At 37.8% G+C, this 23,644-nt stretch overlaps 1 protein-coding gene across 7 annotated transcripts in view; it reads right to left on the bottom strand.

Annotated features, from left to right (window-relative positions):
* OSBPL1A (oxysterol binding protein like 1A) overlaps positions 1-23,644 on the bottom strand; it is a 224,526-nt gene that overhangs the window by 48,205 nt on the left and 152,677 nt on the right. For all 7 annotated transcript variants that reach the window (XM_034995759.1, XM_034995760.1, XM_034995761.1 and 4 more), the window contains one exon: positions 22,520-22,676. In XM_034995759.1, coding sequence (XP_034851650.1) covers positions 22,520-22,676 — 157 coding nt within the window. The remainder of the gene's footprint in view (positions 1-22,519; positions 22,677-23,644) is intronic.

Raw genomic sequence — 23,644 nt, 5'->3', positions numbered from 1 at the left:
TAGAACATTCATCCCAGTGCCTGGCAAGTAGAAACTCTCAAAGTGGATACTGAAGTTATTATTAACTTCAGGAAAAAACCATCTCATTTTTCCATTGGAGTTGTTAAAGATTTAAAACTATTAATACTTTCTGGATGAATAATTTACTAATTACAGTTTCAAAAGATGATCTAAAAACTGTTTATTGAACATAACTATATAGTTTTGCACAGAGAAACAGCTAAGAAGTATTTTGTTGCCTTAGAGAAAAGCAGACTGTGAAATGGTTTTAACACATGTGCTACCTCCCCCCCAGTAAGGTTTTTACACACACAGGATAATGACTGGTTGAGCCAGTGGTCTCCCTTGTGACAGGATACCAGTGGGCTGAGGACATCTTTAAAAAAAAATAAACTGACTCCTGTCTTCAGGATAGAAGGTACTTCCTTTCACCACATAACTGGGGGAAGACTTTAAGCATGGCTCCTCCATTCAGGTTTCTCTTCAATATCTACTTGGGGAATGATCTAGAACTCAAACATGCTGTTTGTTAGCGATGGGATTTTAAAAGCAGCTCTAACAGTCCCAATTTAAACCACTGAGGTAGGCTAGTGTTCCACACTCTGCTTAAATATCACAATTCTTTACTTTTCCTATCTTCATTTGTCCCATTATTTGTATCTCCTACTCACTGAAGTGTAGTCTCCCCAAGATTAGGGATTATGTCTTATTCTCCTCTGTATCTCTCACAGTACAGAGTATTTTGCATGTACCACATGCTCAGTGTTTTAAAATAAATGGTTTCCCCTAACATCTCAAGTTAAAAATGGGCCAAAGAAAATCAGTGAAAAAATGAGAGATAAGGATAAGTAGCAAGTGAGGTATAAAGAACACCATCAAATTTTGTCTTGAAGTCACTTAAGAAAACATTTTCAAAACCAAATTTCTTAACACATATTTTCACTTGTACTTAACAATTAAATACTTGTTTGTTAAATATTCTGAAGGAATCATAAATTTAAGTAGAATATTCATTTGGATATTTAGAAAAGCAAAAAACAAGCTAATTCTTACCTTTGATTCAAGATCAAATTAATGAACTAAATATCTAAGAAAATAATTTCATAGAGCGATTTTAATATATCTTTAATTGTAATACTGAAAATGTGTATGTATACATATATTATGTATTTTGAACTTTTGTGTGTATATCTATTTGCAGAATGTACTTACTATGTCTCTTCTCCCCCCACCCAAATCCTATCTTCCCCAAGTCCCAATTTAAATACAGTTGACCTTTGAACAACACAAGGGTTAGGGATGCTGACCCCCCGCCCCATGTAGTTGAAGATCTGTGTATAACTTTTAACTCCCCAAAACTTAACTGCTAATAGTCTACTATTGGTAACATAGTCTGATTAACACATATTTTGTATGTTATATATAATATATATATACACTCTTACAATAAAGTTAGCTAGAGAAAAAAATGTTAAGAGTATCATAAGGAAGAGAAAATACATTTATAGTATTGTACTGTATCGATTGAAAAAAATCCACATATAAGTGGACCCACACAGTTTAAACACATGTTGCTCAAGGGTCAATTATATGAGCCTAATGAACAAAGCTTGTATTTGAATCTAATCATCTTTAATTTCTATTATACTACTAATGCTTACTAATCACCCAAACTGAAACAGTTTTCCAAAGTAGGAAGCCACTGGAAATAAACGATAAAATTATATTCACAAAATTGAAGATTAGATTTTAAAACGTTACAGGAGTCAATTATGGCTATAATAAAAAGTCATTTCATTTTCACAAATTATGGATAATCTTACTTGAAACAATCTTTATACAGTCCATCTGGAATACAGTTCACAAATCTACTCATTAAAAAAGGGTGAAAGGAAGTGATGTCCAAAGAAGCCTCATCATATGGGTAAACATATTCTCATCATTGGGTGAACATATTCTTATTTACAAGTCATGTGAAAGGTATCAAGTTTCATTTTTGGAAATGTACTACTCCTCTCTACCCCTTAGAGCTCCTGGTTAGGACAAAGAATCATAGGAGGTATAACTCATTGTCTCTACCTGAAAGGATAAATTTCTATACACACTCTTATTCACCTCTCCACTTCTTGAGAACATGGAAGGCTGTTGTTGCAGATTTACTTAAATTCTTTTTTTTAAAGATTTTATTTATTTGACAGAGAGAGAGAGAGAGAGAGAACGCACAAGCAGAGTGAGCACAAGCAGGGGGAGCAGCAGAGGGAGAGGAAGAAGCAGACTCCCTGCTGAGCAGGGAGCCCTGATGTGGGGCTCAATCCCATGACCCTGAGATCATGACCTGAGCTGAAGGCAGACGCTTAATTGACTGAGTCACCCAGGAGCCCCTACTTAAATTCTTATTACCATTAAATTCTAAGCTCTGTTGAACCTGAAGTTAGAACACAGATATTCAGTCAACGTTTCTGAGAAAAAATTTATGCCAGTTGGTTTTCTGTTAATTAGGAATCTATGTTGAGTAAACTGTCCCATGGTGCATTTTTAATAAAAAATAATTCTTCCAGGCGCCTGGGTGGCTCAGTCGTTAAGCGTCTGCCTTCGGCTCAGGTCATGATCCCAGAGTCCTGGGATCGAGCCCCGCATCGGGCTCCCCGCTCCGTGGGAAGCCTGCTTCTCCCTCTCCCACTCCCCCTGCTTGTGTTCCCTCTCTCGCTGTGTCTCTGTCAAATAAATAAAATCTTTTAAAAAAAAATTAAAATTAAAATTAAAAAATAAAAAATAATAATTCTTCCATAGTTACAATGATTTAAAAAGCTATTTGTGTACTTTGAGAGACTGAGGAAGTTGACCTGAACAACACACATCTTCAGTGACACTAGAGAGTGCCAAAGGTAGTGGTTCAAAGTTTGGGATAGATAAAGATTCCTAGAGAAGACACAAAAAAGCCTTAATGCAAGTAAGATATTAAAAACATCTGTTCATTATTAAACAAATGGAAAGGCAAGTTTCAAAAGATGAGAAATATTCATGCTATGTATATTTGATAAAGGATTATATCCAAAATATAAATAGAATTCCTACAAATCAGTAATACAAAGACACACAATCCAATTTAGATAAATCTGATACTTCACAAAAGATATAAAAGGCTAATAAACATGAACAAGCATACAAAATCAGTTAGGAAATATAAACTAAAACTCCAATGAGATACTATGTCATACTCATAAAACAACAAATGTGAGCAAGTATATGGAGCATCTTAAGTGTCATGTAGTGTTGAGAAATGATGCAATGACTCTGAAAAAACAGTTCAGTTACATTTCATAAACTTAAACATATACCTGCCCTAGGGCTCCCAAAACTTGGCTCTTACATAACAAAGAGAATGAAAACATGTCCATAAAAAGATGCATGTAAGAACATTTAGAGCAGCTTTATTCATAAAAACTCCAAACTGGGAACACCCCAGATGTCAACAGGGGTACAGATAAGCAAATTGTGGCATTTTCAACCACACGACAATAAAAAAGGCAATGAACACGGATATACCCAACAGGGATGAATCTCAAAAACATTATGTTGAGTGATTAAAGCCAGACTCAAAAGAAATATGTACTCTAATGAGTCCATTTATAATGCACTTCAAGAATAGACAAGACTGATCTACAATAACAGAAATCACAAAAGTGATGGTCTATGGAGAGTAGGGATTGACTGGAAGGCAGTTAGAGGGAAATTTCTGGAGTGACAGAAAGATTCTACATCTTGATTGGGCTGTTAGTTACATGGGTAGATGCATTTGCCAAAACTCCTTAAATTATATACTTAAGATCTGTGAATTTCACTATATATACATTTTACTTCAACAAAGAAACAAAAAGAACCTCCAATGGTAATTTATTGGTATAGATCAGCATTTCTCAAACTTTTTGTTCTGAAGACTGATTTAACACTTAAAAATTGAGGATCCAGAGTTAGTTATCTTTTACTATGGGCTATAACTACCACTACTTACTATATTAGGGGGAAAAAAACCAAAACACTAACTTTTTACTTATTAATTCATTTAATAACAGTATGACCAATATGTTAAATTCACATTTTTATGAATAACCACATTTTCTAAAATAAAAATGAGTAAGAAGAGTGGCATTATTATAGATCATCCAGACAAAAAAAAAAAAAAGGTTTTTTTGATATGCAAAGAGAACACAGTGGCCTAATGACACATTAGACCATATGGACTTAACAGATATGTACAGAACATTCTATCCCCAAATAGAAGAATATACATTCTTTTCAGGTGCACATGGAACATCCTCCAGGTAGGTCACATGCTAGGCCACAAAATACCAGATTTAAGACAAGCCATACCAAGCATCTTTTGCGACTATAACAGTATGAAGATTATTTTTTAAGATTTATTTATTTGAGAGAGAAAAAGAGGGGGTGGGGAGACAGAGGGAGAGGGAGAGAGAGTCTTAAGCAGACTCTGCACTTAGCACAGAGCCTGACGCAGGCTCAATCTCATGACCCTGAGATCACGACCTGAGTCAAAACCAAGAGTCAACTGCTTAACCGACTGCACCACCCAGGTGCCCCATGACTTAACAGTATGAAACCAGAAATCAATGACAAGAAGAAAAAACTGGAAAAAACACAAATGCATGAAGGGTAAACAACACACTACTAAACAACCAAAGGTCAACAAAGAAATCAAACAGAAAATCAAAAATTACTTTGAGGCAAATAAAAATGGAAACACAACATTCCCAAATCTAGGACTACAGCATAGGCAGTTCTAAGAGGGAAGCTTATAGTGATGCAGGCCTACCTCAAAAGAAATATCTCAAATAATCTAACCTTACACCTACAGGAACTACAGGAAGAACAAAGCCCAAAGTTAGTATAAGCAAGAAAATAATAAACATCAGAGTGGAAATAAATGAAACAGAAACCAGGAAAAGAGAAAAGATCAATGAAAATAAGAGATGGTTCTTTGAAAAGATAAACAAAATTAATAAACCGATAGCCAGACTCATCAAGGAAAAAAGTGTCCCCCAAAATAAAATCAGAAATGAAAGAGGAAAAACTACACCACAGAAATACAAAAGGTTTTAAGAGATTATAACGAACAATTATCTGCCAAGAAACTGAATACTCTAGAAGAAATGATTAAATTCCTAGAAACATACAATCTTCCAAGACTGAATCAAAAACAGAAAATCTGAACAAACGGATTACTAGTAATAAACTGAATTAGTAATCAAACTCCCAACAAAAGTCCAGGACCAGATGAATTCACAGGTGAATTCTACAAAACATTTAAGGAAGAGTTACTACCTACCTTTCTCAAACTATTCCAAAAAAATGGAAGAGGAAGGAACATTTCCAAGATTGTTCTATGAGGCCAGAATTACCCTGATAGCAAAACCAAAGACACTAAAAAAAAAAAAAAAAAAAAATTACAGGCCAATATCCCTGATAAACAAAGATGCAAAAATCCTCAACAAAGTATTAGCAAGCCAAATTCAACAATTCATTAAAAGGGTTATACACTATGATCAAGTGGGATTTATTGCAGGGATGCAGGATGTTTCAATATCCACAAATCAATCTATGTGATAAACCACATAAACAAAATGAAGGGTAAAAATCATATGCTCATCTCAATTGCTGCAGAAAAGGCATTTGACAAAATTCAACATCCACTTATGATAGAAACCCTCAACAAAGTGGTATACAGGAATCGTACCTCAACATGATAAAAGCCATATATGACAAACCCACAGCTAATACCATATTCCCTGGTGAAAAGCTAGAAGCTTTACGATCAGAAACAATACAAATGCCTACTCTTGCCACTTTCATTCAACATAGTACTGTGAGTCCTAGCCACAGCAATCAGACAAGAAAAAAAAAGTCATCCAGTTGGTTAATGAATAAGTAAAATTCTATCTGCAGATGACCTGATACTATATAGAGAAAACCCTAAAGACACTACCAAAAAACTATTAGAATTGATACATTTAGTCAAGTTGCAGGATATAAAATATACAGAAATCTGCCCTATTTCTATACTAATAGTGAAGTAGCAGAAAGAGAAATTAAGAAAACAATTCTATTTATTACTGCATCAAAAAGAACAAAAATACCTAGAAATAAATTTAACCAATTTGGTGAAAGACTTGTGCTCTGAAAACTGTAAGATACTGATGAACGAAACTGACAATGACACAAGTAAATGCAAAGATACTCCATGTTCATAGACTAAAAAAAATTAATACTGTCAAAATGTCTATAATACCCAAAGCAATCTACAGATTCAATGCAATCTCTATTAAAATACCAATGACATGCTTCCCAGAACTAGAACATATAATTCTAAAATTTGCTTGGAACCACAAAAGACCCCAAATAGCCAGAGCAATATTGAGAAAGAAGAATAAAGCTAGAGGTATCATGCTCCCTGATTTCAAAATATACCACAAAAGCTACAGTAATCAAAACACTACCATACTGGCACAAAAAGACCCAAATCAGTGGAACAGGAGAGCCCAGAAATAAACCATGCCTACATGGTCAATTAATCTACCATGAAGGAGGCAAGAACATATGATGGAGAAAAGACAGCTCCTCAATAAATGGTGTTAGGAAAACTGAACAACTACATACAAAAGAATAAAACCTACCACTTTCTTACACCACATACAAAGACAAACTGGACTAAAGGCCTAAATGTAAGACTGGAAACCATAAAACTCCTAGAAGAAAACACAGGTAGTAAACTCTTGGGTATCAGTGTTAGCAATATTTTTTTGGATATGTCTCCTCAGGCTAGGGCAATAAAAGCAAAAATAAACTATTGGGATTATGTCAAAATAAAAAGCTTTTGCAGAACAAAGGAGACCATCAACAAAATGAAAAGGCAACCTACTATATGAAAGAAGATATTTGCAAATGATATATCTGGTAAGGGGTTAATATCCAAAATATATAAAGAATTTATAAAACTCAATACTAAAAAAAGTCCATACAAAAATGGGCAGAAGACATACAGATGGTTAACAGACACATGAAAAAATACTAAATCAATAGCACTCATCATAAAAATGCAAATCAAAACCACAATGAGGTTATCACCTCACACATGTCAGAATTCCTATTATCAAAAAGGCTAGAAATGACAAGTGTTGGCAAGGATGTGGAGAATAGGGAACCCTCACACACGGTTGGTTGTAGCCACTACGGGGAACAGTATGGAGGTTCCTCAAAAAATTAAAAACAGTACTACCACGTGAGCCAGCATTTCACCTCTGAGTATTTTTCTGAAGAAACCAAAACACTAATTCAAAGATATACGCACCCTTATGTTCATTGCAGCATTATTACAATAGCCAAGATATGGAAGCAATGAAAGTGTCCACTGATAGATGAGTGGATGAAGAAGATGTGGTCTATATACAATGGAATATTACTCAGTCATAAAAAAGAATGAGAGCCTACTGTTTGTGACAGTGTGGATGGGCCTAGAGCATATTATGCTAAGTGAAAGAAGTGAGAGAAAGAAATACCATATGATTTCACTTATAACAAATGAATAAACAAAACAGAAAGTCATAAATGTAGAGACACACTGGTGGTTGCCAGAGAAGAGGGAGTGTGGGAGGGTGGGCAAAAAAGGGGAAGATGATTAAGAGGTACACACTTCCAGTTAAAAAATAAATAATCCACAGGGATGAGAAGTAAGCGTTAGGAATACAGTCAATAATACTATAATAATGTACAGTGATGGTAACTACACTTATCGTGGTGAGCACTGTGTAATGTACAAAAATGTTGAATCACTGTTGTCCACCTAAGACTAATATAATATTGTATGTCAACTATACTTCAATAATAAAAAATTTAAAAAACATTATCAAGTGAAAATTAAAAAAAACCCTACAAACATTCATTTCACAAATATTCATTGAATTCCAACTACTATGACTGGTTTTGATGATAATGGGAGGCAAGATCAATAAAATATTTAAGAATGTATATAGTTGAGATACTTCTGTTTCAAAATGTCATTTTCTGGGGGCAGCTGGGTGGCTCACTGGGTTAAGCATCCAACTCTTGATTTCAGCTTAGGCCATGATCTCTGGGTCATGAGATCAAGCCCCAAGTCGGGCTCTGTGCTGGGCGTGGAGCCTGCTTAAGATTCTCTCTATCCCTCTCCTTCTGCCCCCTCTCCCCACCCTTTCTCTCTCTCTCCCTCTCTTAAAAAAAAAAAAAAAAAAAACACAAGAACAATGTCATTTTCTGGATTCTACTTCAAAATTTGGCACTTCTTGAGTGCCTGGGTGGCTCAGTCGTTAAGCATCTGCCTTCGGCTCAGGTCATGATCATAGGGTCCTGGGATCGAGTCCCGTATCGGGCTCCCTGCTTGGCAGGAAGCCTGCTTCTCCCTCTCCCACTCCCCCTCTCTCACTGTCTCTCTCTCTGTCAAATAAATGAGTAAAATCTTAAAAAAAAAAAAAAAGAAAAGAAAAGAAAAAAACTTGGCACTTCAACTAAATAGTTTTAAAGAGATTTGAAATCCTTAAGATATTTGAAACCAATATTAAATCTTATTTTAATAAGGTAAAGCTAAAAATCTCCAACCATAATTCATCTATAATAGTTTACCTGACTGCCTAAAAAATGGATATGGTTTTTCATATTAATGTTTAAATCTGGGAGTAAAACTAGGGGTGCCTGGGTGGCTCAGTCGTTAAGCGTCTGCCTTCGGCTCAGGTCATGATCCCAGGATCCTGGGATCGAGCCCCGCATCAGGCTCCCTGCTCGGCGGGAAGCCTGCTTCTCCCTCTCCCACTCCCCTTGCTTGTGTTCCCTCTCTTGCTCTCTGTCAAATAAATAAATAAATAAATCTTAAAAAAAAAAAAAAAAAAAACAACTAGTTTCTTTGGCCATTTAACTCAAAGAATTTCAGCTTAAAATGCTTCAATTTGATCTTATCATTATGAAAATTATACTATCATACAATTAGGAAAAATAAGGTTTGCCCTCCAAAGTTGTTAAGATTTATTTCCACAGTCTTAAAAATACTGTTATTCCTTAATCACGTAACAATTAAAATTGTAGTTGTAATACATGTGGAGATTTAAGATCTTGGGGGGAAAAAAAGGTCTTCGAAAGCATCTTATATGCGAAATATTTTATAAGCTAATATATTGAAATCAACATAATTAAAATACCTAAAATTTACCTACACAGGGCAGTTAAATCCCCAAATCTACCTATCTTCATTTTAATAAAAGTGAGCTTCGACAGGTCTTAAAAAATAGACCACATCACTTACAACTCTTTTCTTGCATGACTGGTATTGTAATGTACCTTCTAGCAACTTCCAGGTTTGAATCCACACAACACAGGAACTGCAAGTTCTCTCAGCATATCTAGAATGACATTCTGAAGCCTACTACCAGCCAGCGCCATGACTTAGGGCTAAGTCAGATGGGAAGGTGATGGGGTTAGATGACAGCTGGCTATGTAACCTGCTCTGAGACATCTTCAACTAAAATTAGCCTAGAGTCTTGGAAGCAAGTTGGTACAAGTCTAAGAGGAGAGCTTTAAGACTAGTCATATGCCTTTCTAAGTATTGCACATCTTTTCAAAAAATCTAACAACGTGGTTTCTTATTTTAAGCTTACTGGGATAATTTCATGTAATTATTGAATATTACTGTTTGGTTTTGCTGTACATTTTTCTAACTTGAGATTTTTCATTTTTGATCTTTTAAATTAGACAATGACTAATAATTAGACATAGTCTAAAATTAGACTATGACTAATAAATCTTAATAAATCTGGCTCTGCATAGCAAAGAGGTTAGGTGGTTATATTTGTTTTACAAAAGGTTTTACTTGTTTTGATTTTAATAAGTCAAAATTGCATATTCAGAATTTCAAACTATTTTCATACTGGCTTTGTAAAACTTAGGATTCACTGACGAATTCAGTAACATAGTAAGTGTACTTCCTACTCCTGTTAGTTTATCACCTTCACTGGATTAACAGAAGAGCCTAGAAAACCATCACATTTCCAAGCCAAAACGGACTGATAAGAACATACAGTAGTGGGTAACCCCTTGCAGAAAGGGGGAACTACTGTACCTATGAACTAGTCTTTCAGTTTAGAAAGAAGACGTCCTTTTGGGCAAGCTGGAGCCCTCACTTTAGGCCTACTTCACGGTGCTCAGCATTAGTTAAGAGGAAGGTAGGACAGAAAAACAGACCTTCACCTAGGGACAGGGAGCTCACCCTATCTCTAAGAGTAACTAGATTTCATGCAATGGGTGCCAGAACAGATGTGAAGTAACTGAAATGAAGCTAAGTGAGTAGATCGTGGTAAGGCCGTTTTGACCTAAAGGAAGTGGTTTTAATGACACGGAAACTGATGAAATGCATGGTGTGTATGGCACAGAACGGAGCCAGTGATCTTCCTCCCTGTCTCACACAAAGGCTTACTTACCTAAGCCTCACAGTGTGAACAGCTAAGGAGCAGAAAGGCATCAAGATGGTGAGCAGAGGGGTGCCCGGGTGGCTCAGTCGTTAAGCGTCTGCCTTCGGCTCAGGTCATGATCCCAGGATCCTGGGATCAAGCCCCGCATCAGGCTCCCTGTTCCTCGGGAAGCCTGTTTCTCCTTCTCCCACTCCCCCTGCTTGTGTTCCCTCTCTCGCTGTCTCTGTCAAATGAATAAATAAAATTTAAAAAAAAGAAAAAAAGATGGTGAGCAGAATCTTCTACTAATACCTCCCCACATTCCAGAAAGGATCGAAAGCTGTTTTATTGCTAGCAATTTTGTTGGCAGGGGAAGGAAAAGAAGACTTTCCTGACTGTATCAGAATTTTATTTAAAAAAAAAAAAAAAAAATTTTTTTTTTTTTTTTCTTAGACTCTATTCTAAGAAATGTCCTGTCTTGGAACCTGAATATGCTCCAGATGGATAGGCAGTACAAGGTACGGTGAGACCCTAGAGCAGATCTGAGTGCTTGATGGCCACCTTTGATCCTTGAATGCAACTCTGGAGCAAAACTGTGTTTAATTGGGCTGTATGTTACCCAAACATTGAGGACAAGGGCTTTGGATCCCTGAAACAAGAGTTTGGGGACTATGCAAAAAATAGTTAACAAGAGAAGACACAAAGAGAAGCAGAGATGGACTGAATGATAGAGGTGCTAATACCACTCTGCCTCTTTTCTTGGCTCTGGACCTTTTAGGCTTATTTCCCTTTAAGCCACACCTACTCTTTCAGAATGAATGTTAACTTTGTTTGTGATCTGCTTTAGCCAGTTCAACAGCCTGATTTAACTTCTTTTTTAAATGATCTGAGATGCTTCTGACTGCTTACCATCAAGATGGGTAGAATTTCTAGGGAGAGTTGAATTTCTAGTTCCTTCCTACTCTGTGACACATAATACCTCCATGGTGAGATCCAACATGTATGTTAGTTTCTCTTCGGTTTCCTTTCTGATTGCTTTGGTCACAGTGAAATACCTATACTGCAAAGGACAGCATTCTTCCTCCTTCCTAAGAAGGTTTCTTCTGCTAAGAAAGACTACACAGTGTCCTAAAACACACAACCAGATCCAAGTAGTGTACCTGGCCTTCTGAGATTTTCTTGTTCTAACAGATTATGTCAATCATATACTGAAGGAAAATAGCCCCAAAGCTTGGTTTTCACTAACAAGAGAATGCATAATTACTAAGGAAAAAACAAGTAATTTCCATAAAAACATTACACCTGTAATTATTCCTGCATCCTTTGGAGTTGTCTACTTTGGTAGGAAGTTGGTGGATAATGGAGATTATAGGAAAATAAAATTATTTTTCCCCCCTAGGGCTGTTTAAGAACAGATACCAGGTCTGTTTAAAATTGGCGGAACTTGCAGTATATTCATGTGTTCTTTTGTATGCTCATGTTAATACAAGTGGAAGCTTATAAAGGCCCAGAGACTAGTTGCATGTCCACTTTAATTTGTAATTCTGCCCAGTATTGAGCCAACAGCAGATGCATGCTTAATAAAGGCTTTGGAACTATGTTGTTAATTCATAGTAAATTATCACATAAAAGAAACAGAACTGAATTAAAGGCTGGGACAAATTAGCTTAAATTTCAGAAGCTTTTGTCTAGGTATATAAATCTTTGTTATTCTAAATATCTATGAAGATTCTAAATTTTAAGAAAAGCACAAAGGCGCTGAAATCAGAAAACCTGGTTTCAATGCAGGCCCTATCATTTATTGGCTAAGTGATTTAGGGCAAGTTAATTAAACTTCTTGTGACTCAACTTGTTCATTTATAAAAGTTGAGGATATAATAATACCTGCCCTTCCTATAACTGAAAGATATTTTGAGAATCAGAAGCTATGGAGTTTGTAAAAGTACATTATATACGTCAATTTATAATACAAATGTAAACAGCAGCCATTAATATTATGCACAATACTGCAAACAGCTCTGGGTTTGAATACATTTGGAAGACAGCAGCGTCAGAAACCGACAGACATAGGTTCTAGCCATCTTGCTCCCGGACTGTACTTTTGTAGGGCATGGCCCATTTTAGAGATGAAGCAGCTGCGTGCGGACAGATTAAATGCTTACTAAAGCCAGATAGCTGTACTAAGTCACAGAGCCAGAACGAACCCCAGAAGGGAAGAGAAAGCACATTAAGCAGATGGTTCTCAATCACCTTATGATCATGTTACACTTCCACCTATTAGAATTTGTGGCAATATACTTAAGGTGTTAAGAGACTGACAATGCCAAAGCACAAAAGCAAAACAACACTGTGAAGAATCTATGGTCATTAACGGTCTACTACGGTTCACCCACAGAAGTCTGTTTTGCGGAGAACGGTTAACTGCCTCAAATGTGCTCTCTTACAGTCCGGCAAGGACACTATTTTACTTCAGCACTGGTATGACGTTATGCTCGCTCTCTCCCAACTCTTCCTAAAAGCTGGGGTACCCTACTGTACCACATATCACATTATCTTATTCCATCATAACAGTATGCATTCCTGGTTACAGTTATTTACATTTTCCACATTTGTCAGATGCAGTGGCACAATGCTTCCCGGCTAAGAACCAGGATGTGTAGTTAACGGGAGTCACTGCTGCATTCACAAGGAATTGGCTTTGAGAATACTTACAATGGCAACATGGAATTTCATCCTAAGGTTTCAAATCCTGCCTCAACATGGTGTTATAGCAACATGACTCAATAGCAGATTATATTGCACAATTAGGATATATTACATTTTATGCAGTCAACAGGTTTTGAAAGAGTTTTTTTTTTTAAGATTTTATTTATTTGACAGAGAGAGAGAGAGCGCACGCGCACACAAGCAGGGGGAGCGGCAGAGGGAGAAGCAGGCTCCCCACTAAGCAAGGAGCCCAATGCAGGACTCAATCCCAGAACCCTGGGATCATGACCTGAGCCAAAGGCAGACACTTAACAGATTAAGCCACCCACGTGTCCCAGAAAGATCTGTATAAAAACCAAATTTTTCTGAAGATTTAAAGGTGCAAGGCAATAAATTGTTAAAGGAACTCTGTTTTTATTTTATTTTATTTTTTAGATTTTATTTATTTATTTGACAGAGAGAGCAAGAGAGGGAACACAAGCAGGGGGAGTGGTAGAGGGAGAAGCAGGCTCTCCGCCGAGCAGGGAGCCTGATGCGGGGCTCGATCCCAGGACCCTGGGATCATGACCTGAGCTGAAGGCAGAGCTTAACCACTGAGCCACCCAGGTGCCCCGGAACTCTTTGTTTTTAAAAACAATCACTTCTCAATTTTATTTACCTTGGAAATCCTTATTATATACGGTGTTTTTTTGAAAAAGGAATATTCCTCCTGAGCTAACAAGCAAAGCACAAACAATACTGAAAAACTCTGTCCCGAGAGGCAGTTTTCTCCTTTAGGCAAAATTTAGATGAGCACAGCTCCAACAATACTTCAGTGATACTTTTCAATGTATTTGTAAAGACCAAATCCCACATGCCATCAGAAGTCAAGATGCCCAATATACGTATTACTGGAATTAAGAAATGGACAGAGTAAGTAGAAAAAGGCAGGGCATTAAAAGACTAAGTTACCCTGAAAGATACCTCCTAGGCACTCCAAACCCTGTGTTCATCTGGAGGGTGTATGTTCAAATAGAGCAAGATGCTATGCAAGAATGCCCATTTTATTAAATATTTAACTTCTTCCCTTTGATATTCTGAGGGTTTTAAGTGTCTATAAAGCAAACTTGAAATAGAAATTGGATATTTACCTAGGAGATTCAAAAAGTCTAGGGATCAAAAGGAGAAGTAATGACTCCTCTGTATGGGGAAAGTAATCTCCAGGGACCAAGGAATGAGTAACAGAGCTTTAAGCCTCCAGTCACCTCTTTACACTTCTGACAATGTAAGTTTACAACCAGCTTTGTGGAGGCCAGGCAGCCTTTCTTCTAGCAACAGAAAGAAAAGCCATATTTCAATTTAACTGTATCGTTATAAAATGATTGAAATCAACCACAGAAGAGTTAAATGTGGGAACAATTTTCCTTATTTCACATTTATTAAAGGTAACTATGTTATTCCAAGATCAACACTTTCATTTCAGCTACCTCTTTCCCAAATTTCAGTTTAAAGGACAATTTAAACTTCTAAAATTCATCCAAAGACCTTTTAAGTTAAAAGAAAGGAAGAAAACAACTCCCTTTACCTGTTTTTGCCGAGGGTTTATCAGTTTTCTACTTTACCAGTACCTGACATTTAATTAGACAAAAATCACTTCATTAAAGCGTTTTAGTAAATGTACTTTCCACTATGTGTTAGGAATTAAAAATTCTAAGAACTATCTTTCCTGTTGGCAAACCTGGAAAAAAATATTTTCAGCCCATGTTACATTTAAAAGCTAGTTTCTCCAATGATACTATAGAGCACTGAAAATTGGTGAGTTTAACATTCCTATAGAAAAATGGGCAAAGGATATGAGCAATTCACAGAAAAAGAAGTACAAATAGACCTTAAATACACAAAAAGATGCTAAACCTCCGTCCGTTCAGAAATGGACACTCTATAGGAACGAGGACTTTGTTCATTTTTGTAACCTCAGCATCTTGAATAGAATAGGGGCAATTATTCAACAAAATACATTTGTTGCATAACTATATATATATATTTTTAAAAGCAGGGTCAAGAACTGTATGTATGAAGAAAAAATATTAAATGCAATAATGATTTCATTTGGGGAAAGGAAGGGGCATGGCTAGCTTAAAAAGTGAGAGTTAAAATTTATGAAATATGCCTGATTACATTTCTGAACTTTGAAGCACATGCATGTATCACCAATTAAAAATTTTAAAGAGAATCATCTCTACTCGAAATATGCATGTGTAGGCACATACACATATGCAATTTTTAAGTATTGTAGAAAAATAACCCAACTGATTAATATCAAGGATTGTGAGACCAAAAGAACTGAAATTAGCATCTGTTGAGTGAAAAAAAAAAGTTGTACAGTATCTTTTATAATTAAAAAAATGAATATGAACATATTTTTTTTTTTTTAAAGATTTTGTTTGTTTATTTGAGAGGGAGAGAATGAGAGAGAGAAAGCATGAGAGGGAGGAGGGTCAGAGGGAGAAGCAGACTCCCTGCCGAGCAGGGGGCCCGATGCGGGACTCGATCCAGGGACTCCAGGATCATGACCTGAGCCGAAGGCAATCGCTTAACCAACTGAGCCACCCAGGCGCCCAAAGATTTTATTTATTTATTTGAGAGAGAGAGAGAATGAGAGACAGAGAGCACGAAAGGGAGGAGGGTCAGAGGGAGAAGCAGACTCCCCGCCGAGCAGGGAGCCCGATGTGGGACTCGATCCAGGGACTCCAGGATCATGACCTGAGCCGAAGGCAGTCGCTTAACCAACTGAGCCATCCAGGCGCCCCGAATATGAACATATCTTAACACTGCTTATATTAAAAACTAATTAGGAGACTGTAATGATTACATTTAGGGGGAGGACGGAAACTAGATTTTTCTAAACATACTTTTTTTGTATTTTGACTACGAAATCATATAAGTATCTCACTTAACTCTAAAAAACCTAAGTCAAAAGGGAATCTCTAAAACCTGAAAGCATATGAAACAAATGAACCTATCTGTGTAACAAGTTAGTAGTTTAACCACACAGAAAGTGACCTTCAAACACAACACTGACTGTACATCCCAGAAGGAATATATTAAAAGGAACTATAAAGAAATCTGAAATTCTTTTCAGCAACCACATTGTTAGTAACAGTATTTCTACATGAGTGTGTGTGTGTGTGTGTGTGAGAAAGAAACTCACATACTAAAGCAAATAGGTAATTATACATTATATAAATGTCATTGGGAACCATATATTGCAAATAAAATCAAAGGAATTAGAAGGAAAACCCTAGAATCTAAAATTTTAACTGTAAATATATTGGTATGAATTCATGAAGCACTTTTCCTTACAAGGGGCAGGGGCTCACCCCTCTCCAATGAAAAGGACTGAGAACTACTGGCCAACCCAGTAGTACAGAACATTCTTACTACAGGAATTGTTATAGCTAAATATTATTTCCCACTAAAATGAAATGTGGCTCCTTAGAGAAAAAGCCAACTCTAGATATGGGGCAGGAAGCTAGATAAGCCTGAAACATCTCTTTGTATCAGAAAGCAAAGCAGTGGTCAGAGACAACTGACTTATTGTATTAAAATTATACCTAAAAAAAAAATAAATTATGGGCGCCTGGGTGGCTCAGTTGGTTAAGCGACTGCCTTCGGCTCAGGTCATGATCCTGGAGTCCCAGGATCGAGTCCCGCATCGGGCTCCCTGCTCAGTGGGGAGTCTGCTTCTCCCTCTGACCCTCCTCCCTCTCATGCTCTGTCTCTCATTCTCTCTGTCTCAAATAAATAAATAAAATCTTTAAAAAAAAAAAAAATTATAACTGGGCTCCCTCTGACCAAAGATGGGAAAAATAGCCACAAGAGATTTATGCAACCCAATCCACACTTTCACATATCACCTCTGGAGGATGGTAGAGAACCAGCATATTCTGAAAAGAGGGGTCGGGGCAAGGAGGTGGTCCTGTGAGCCTCAGCACCTGCTTTTAAAAGAGCAACTCCTCTATCTGCTTTTTAAACTAGGGCTGAAAGAGGTGAATTCTGTGAAAAGATGTCTCAGCTTTCCTAGAGTAATTTCTGGCAATAAGTTTTGGGGAGGTAATTATCATGAATCTAGACCCCCACTGGTCTTTGCCTTTTCCTTTCTAATATACTCCAAGTGATTCCCTGGCCTAACAGCTTGTTAGTTCTAGATAAGCTTTCTGCATTTGAACCCTTTTTGTTGGGTGCCTAGCCCCCACTTGCCAAGTTCTTACTGGTCCAGGAATCCCTGAAGGTGTTTTTGTTAGAGGTGGGTGTCCCATGTAGTCGGAGTGGCCTGTGGGGCATCCAACCTGCCGATCTGTCCCAGGGGTCTGCTCTCCACTGCCCCACTCCCCCGGTAGCCAGCTGCAGCTCCAGGACGGCCAGGTCCCCCTACCAAGCACTCAGCAGTACCCTGGCCCAAATTCGACTTCTCTTTGAAGGTCAAGCATCCTCCTTCTCTATTGCTTCTCCTGGAGTTTCTCGCTCTTCTCCATCTCTAGCACTCTGCTCTCTCAGGCTGCTGAGACAGGCTTGTGTCCAGCTTGTTAAAAAGGTAGGCCCCATAGTAGCTCTGTGTGTTTTAGTGATACTACATTGTAAATTTTTTAATTAAAAAAAAATTATAGCTCTCTACTTTCCAGAGTAAATAAGTACTCTGGGACAAAGAGAAGGCTGAGAGTGTAGATTCACCGTGTCCTTGGAACCACTGGTCCCTCCAGCCGACAGGCCCTACCACAAATCTGGGTAATCTTGGGCAGGCTCTTGCTTTTTCTTCCACGACTCTTGGGTCTTTTGAAAATCAGAGATGTATCTGGACTCCTGCTAACGTGACCCTGATCACTACATGACAATAGGGAGCTACCCTAAACATTTCCTGACAGATTTTTTTCTTCTGTGCAGGGCACCAGAGGACATCTGGGGGTGGGGGGGTGACTTGTTACTAACGCTGTGCCCTGACCTAATCAAGTCTAAAAGCAGATAATCTGTCCTGTATCTGCAGGAGATTTCTAGTTTTATTCTAGTGATTAGATGTATTCAAAGTTGAATAATTTTTTTATCACTAACAACATTTTCTCAGTCTTGGAAGTTATTGTCTTAGCTTGTTCTCAATCTCTTTAAGGGTTTGACTTCAACTTGACAGTATATTCTTTGTATGACTTCTTCTAAATAGAAGACAGCTGTTATCTGGCGACCTAATAATTCAATTCTAAAAGCAGTCACGAAGGATAAATAAAGGGTAAACGAAGTGATCATCTGGAGTCCTAATCTGCCATTTCAGCAAAATAAACCTTTGTGATTCGTAGCCACATTTACTAAAGAATAGAAGGCTTTATTCAAGTAAATAGATCAATATAAATCCATTAACTGAATTGGATATAAATTTAGTCCCTATCACATTTCTGTTGTACGAAATTTTTCCCTATTTCAAAATTGCGGATACTTTATATTTCCCTCCAAAAGTTTTTAAGTTTTACTCTTTCACATTTAAGTGTTTGGTTCATGTAGAATTTATTAACATTCATGTGTATGAAATAAGGATCTGTCTCCTTTTTGGGTTTTTTGGAGGGTGCCCATTAAATGACCATCTCAGTACCATGTACCTAACAACCCATTCTTCCCCTCGCTGACCTGCCAATCTAGCACTACTTGTACACCAGGTTTCCTAGATGGGTGGGTCTTGGGACCTTTTACTTCCGTTCTACAGGTCAGTCTGCCTCCAGGACAATCCTGCACTAAAGATTTACCATCAGTCTTGACATGTGGTAGAACAAATGCCTTCCTTTCCCCCAACCTGGTTCTTGAGCAGTTATTTTGGCTCTTCAAAGCCCTATGTGCTCAAATATATATTTCAGAATCCATGTTTCAACTTCCAAGGAAAAGGGCATTGAGATTTTAATTAAACTTACATCGAATCTGCAGATCAATTTGGCAAAAACATCTTTATGACAATGTATTTGCCTTCTCAATAAGTTTTAGGTCTTTCAGGTTTTTGTTTTTTTAATTTTATTTACTTGACAGAGAGGGACACAGCGAGAGAGGGAACACAAGCAGGGGGAGTGGGAGAGGGAGAAGCAGGCTTCCCGCTGAGCAGGGAGCCCAGCGGTGGGCTCGATCCCAGGAACCCGGGATCATGACCTGAGCCGAAGGCAGACGCCTAACGACCGAGCCACCCAGGTGCCCCAGTCAGTTTTAATATAACATTTTTTGCTAAGATTTATTCCTAGGTATGAGACTTTTTAATAGATACTCTCAATATGCACCCTCCCAGTTTTAGCTGCAATTTGTCTGTTGATGGTACACAGAAATGGAAGAAGCTGATTTTGTATAAAAGCAACCTTGCCAAACTTCCTTACCACCTCTACCAATTGGTCTGTAGATACTCATGGTTCTGTTTATTTCTAAATCTCCTGGGTATGTTAGATCTCTGACTATGGCCTCCGAATAATGCTGAATAGCAAAGATGACAGGAGACATCCTTGTCTTACTCCTGATACTATAATTACTGTGCTTAATATCTCATTAAGTAATTTGTTTCTTGTAACTTTTAACTAGATCAGAGAGGTTCTCTTCTATTTGTGGTTTGCTAAGTTATTTATTAATCATGAATGACGTTTTTTTATTTTTTAGAGAGAGAGAACGAGCAGGGGGAGGGACAGAGGGAGAGATAATCTGACACAGACTCCATGGTGAACAGAGAGCCCAACATGGGGCTCTGTCTCATGACCTATGAGATCATGACTTGAGCCGAAATCAGGAGTCCAACCCTCAACCAAGTGAGCCACCCAGGCGCCCCTGCTTTTTATCTATCAGGATGATGGTATGTTTTTCTCCTTTTATTTATTAATGCTATTAATACAGTAAATAACAGTTACAGAATCATAACATGGATCCAATGTTTCACACTCTAATCTACTCTACATTAGTATCTTTTATACCAAATCCAGAGACACAATGAAATAAATATCCGCATTTTTATCAAACATAACAACTTGGGTCAAACTGCTAACAAGCTAAAAGATTAGAGCTCTGAATACATGTCATAAATTAGTCCAAGAGGAGAGAACTGATCCTATGGAACACAGCCAAGATGATAAGAAGCCCTGTAAATATAAACCTGACTATAGCATGGTGTAGGCTAATTTTCCACAAAGCAACTCAAAGCCCCCCCCCCCAACCCCCTGCTTGCTGTCTCCCTCCCTCTCACAAATTAGAGACAAATGAGCACAAGCAGGGGAGTGGAAGAGGGAGAGGGACAAGCAGACTCAGCGCTGAACACGGAGCTCAACTCGGGGCTTGATCTCACCACCCTGAGATCACGACCTGAGCCCAAATCAAGAGTCAGATGCTTAACTGATTGAGCCACCCCGGCGCCTCTATATCTGCTTTTCTAAAAACATCACCAAAATTACTACTGATTCAAATTACTCTTCATATTATCACAATAAGTGCCCATTATAAATGCAGATTACTTATAATACGATTGAGGGCACAGGCAAGAGGGATTTGATAACACTGAATACTCCACTTACTTTCCTATTCTAAAATGAAACTTTTAAATTATTTATGACATATGCTCTGTTTATTTGATTAGAAAGAACTTCATGCAAAAGATGGGCTTTTAAAAAAAACCAAACCATAACAATTACTTTTTAAAATAGGAAACTGTTATGTTTTCCCCATATACCTAACTGCTGACAATTTCCTAAACTGCCTTCTTTTAAATAACTAAAGAGTATTTTATCACATTTACAAGCTTAATAAGTTGCAGCTCACGTATCAGTTTAACTTTTCTGGTGAGGTCACTACCTAGACCTGCATTCCTTTGTAGTTTTTCTTAGTGACCTGCCCTGATTTCACTTTTAAGCAATTCCACCTTAACTTTCTCATCTTACCATTCTGGGTTTGACTAATTAAGACGCAACACAGAATATACAAATATAGTAGAATACACTTCTGTCAAGTGCACAGTAACTACGGTTATGATGAAAGCACACACACCAGGGCTCCCGGGCCCTGAAGAGCAGTAGAGAAATGCCTCTCCTGCCCTAGGCTAGGAGAGTGTCTGAGCACAGTGGCTCTTTCTGCTATTTTAACAATTATTTAAGCTATTTGTAGGTTTCTCACATCAAAAGATTTTACCTGTGTTCTCACCAGACCATCAGGACTTATGAGCGGTAGGCCTGCCAGGTTTCCTGTTAGGGATTTCATGTCCTACAAAGAACTTATTAGCCCTGGGCTCCCAAAGGAGCTGACAGAAACTGCGGGAGGCAATCGGGAAAGACACTCACTGCTTGCCACATTATCTGCACATAGTATACTCGGTCGGTAAGTGCTTTTAGAGGACACCCTCTGGTTTTAAGTAGTTCGTTACCTGCAACTCACTGATGTTTTCAAAATAAGCCTACACTAAGACCATTTTGTTAGCAAGGGGCAAATACACATAAATCAGAAGTGATATGTACATTTTTTCCTGGAAGAACAATAATTGAGACCAACTAGGACCAGAATCGTGGTGCAGAAATGGAGTGGGAGTTACACAACCTACAAGTATTAAACAAACAAAAACTATCTTGTAGAAATTAACCATTAATAAGTCCTTACCCACAAAGTGCTTTTTACAATCACACCAGCATCTATCCTTAACCTGTAATTTGATCAACTATTTTACAAGTAGCAGCAGGCGCTCGTGCCACACTGTGCGTGCACACTCGGGCAGAGACCAGGAGCTCGATGTCTGCTGGGTCTCGGGAATTTGGGACAATCTCTAGGATGAAATCATCAAGGGAATAAAAAGATACTGATGTTATTAGACAGTGTAAAATGGATCTGTTCAACAAAGCCTGGAGCTTAATAAAAGTCTTTGTTTAAATGTAACTAAATTGTATCAACAGGCAGGCAATATTACCATCCACTCTTAATAAAACCAACAAGAAGATCAAATGACCAGAAACTAAAATAGCACGGGGAGGCAGAGTCATAAAAGATGTATGATGAAAAGAGGAGCCCAGCATCAATTGCAAAAGCCAGTGCTGAAGAGCCTAGCTAAATTGTCAACTAAAGGATTTATGTTCCCCGAAACCATGGTTGCTAACACCAAGTTGTATGCTTTGCTCCTATAAGTACAGATGATGTTCTTCTCTTAAATGCACAAGGTACTTAAGCTAAATCCTTTCTCTGAGGTGGTAACAGCAATATAAACACAGAGCGGGGTGGGGGGGAAAACAAAGAGAAGGCATGCTTTTCTTCATGAACCAGAAGTATTTTATAAGAAAAAGTCAGCAATGGTTACCATTTCAAGGCCATCCTACCTGTGTTTTTTGATGCCGTTGGAGAGAGCATCTCCACCACCACAGTCTTTTCCTTCTGACATTCTGTGTTTTCTACTGCTCAAGGGCTCTCCTTCCTCTTCCAAGGAGCACGCAGTCACAGCTTCCAGTCGACTCAGGGAACGCTCGGACTCGGACTCTGTGGCAGAGCAAGTTCATAGTCAATGAACTGAACTTGGGTGCGAGGCTGCAGTAACAATGGATAGCTCCCTTAACGCATTAGGCTTTGAAACTTAAGCAGCCTACTTTGTCCTTCAACAATCCATCCGCTAACCACCTCCTCAGGGATTTCAGAGAACCTGCACCCAATAAGGCTAAAGTGGATTTATGAAACAGATATAGGCTTATATAAACTTACAGTTAAACAATTTTACACATTACAAGAGATTTCCAAAGACTACCCAATTCTTTAAGAAATCATATTCAGTAGTCCCCACCCCCAAATTTCTATTTTTACGTTCCCTTCAAAGCATCTTAAGCATAACTTACCAACAAAGCATTCATTTTCTAAAATTCACATATAAGGAAAAAGCTATAGTGGCTGTACTTGTGGGAAGTTTAAATTACATCTGATACTATAGACACACAAAAGCGAAGGTAATTTAAAAATACTTCAAAAAATACTTCTTCTGATATGACATTATTTAAATCCTCAAGAGCTAAAGCTCAAAGTGTCCATATAAAATCCAATTATCAGGCAGGCATTTTTAGGATAGAAATACCACATTCCTAATTGGCTATGTATTCTGGGTAGAGCCATCTGCCTGTTTGGGAATACTAAGACAACTTATTTTTATACAACACATTATAGTTTTCAGGCATGATCACATTTTCGTCTCCTTTTAGCACTTCCAGGGTGCCTTGGTGACAGCAAGGCAGGACTATGGGGTTAACCACTGTGCGGATGGTCTCATTGTTTGTGAGTTAGGTGAACCAGGATTTGAACCCAGGTCCTTCTGACTCATTTAATGCTCTATATATTTCAGCTCAATGCAGCAATCTCCCAAAAACTCTAAATTGTACCCACATTTCTATTAAAATATAAATTCAAGGTAACTTCTAACTCCCCTTCTTAAGCAAAGGACTATACAACTGTCCTCAGCTCTA

This window comes from Mirounga leonina, unplaced genomic scaffold (genome assembly GCF_011800145.1).
Source record: "Mirounga leonina isolate KUSES-001 unplaced genomic scaffold, KU_Mleo_1.0 Mir_93, whole genome shotgun sequence".
NCBI lineage: Eukaryota > Metazoa > Chordata > Mammalia > Carnivora > Phocidae > Mirounga > Mirounga leonina.
Note: the sequence above shows the minus strand (reverse complement) of the source record. Positions and strands in the feature narration are given on the sequence as shown.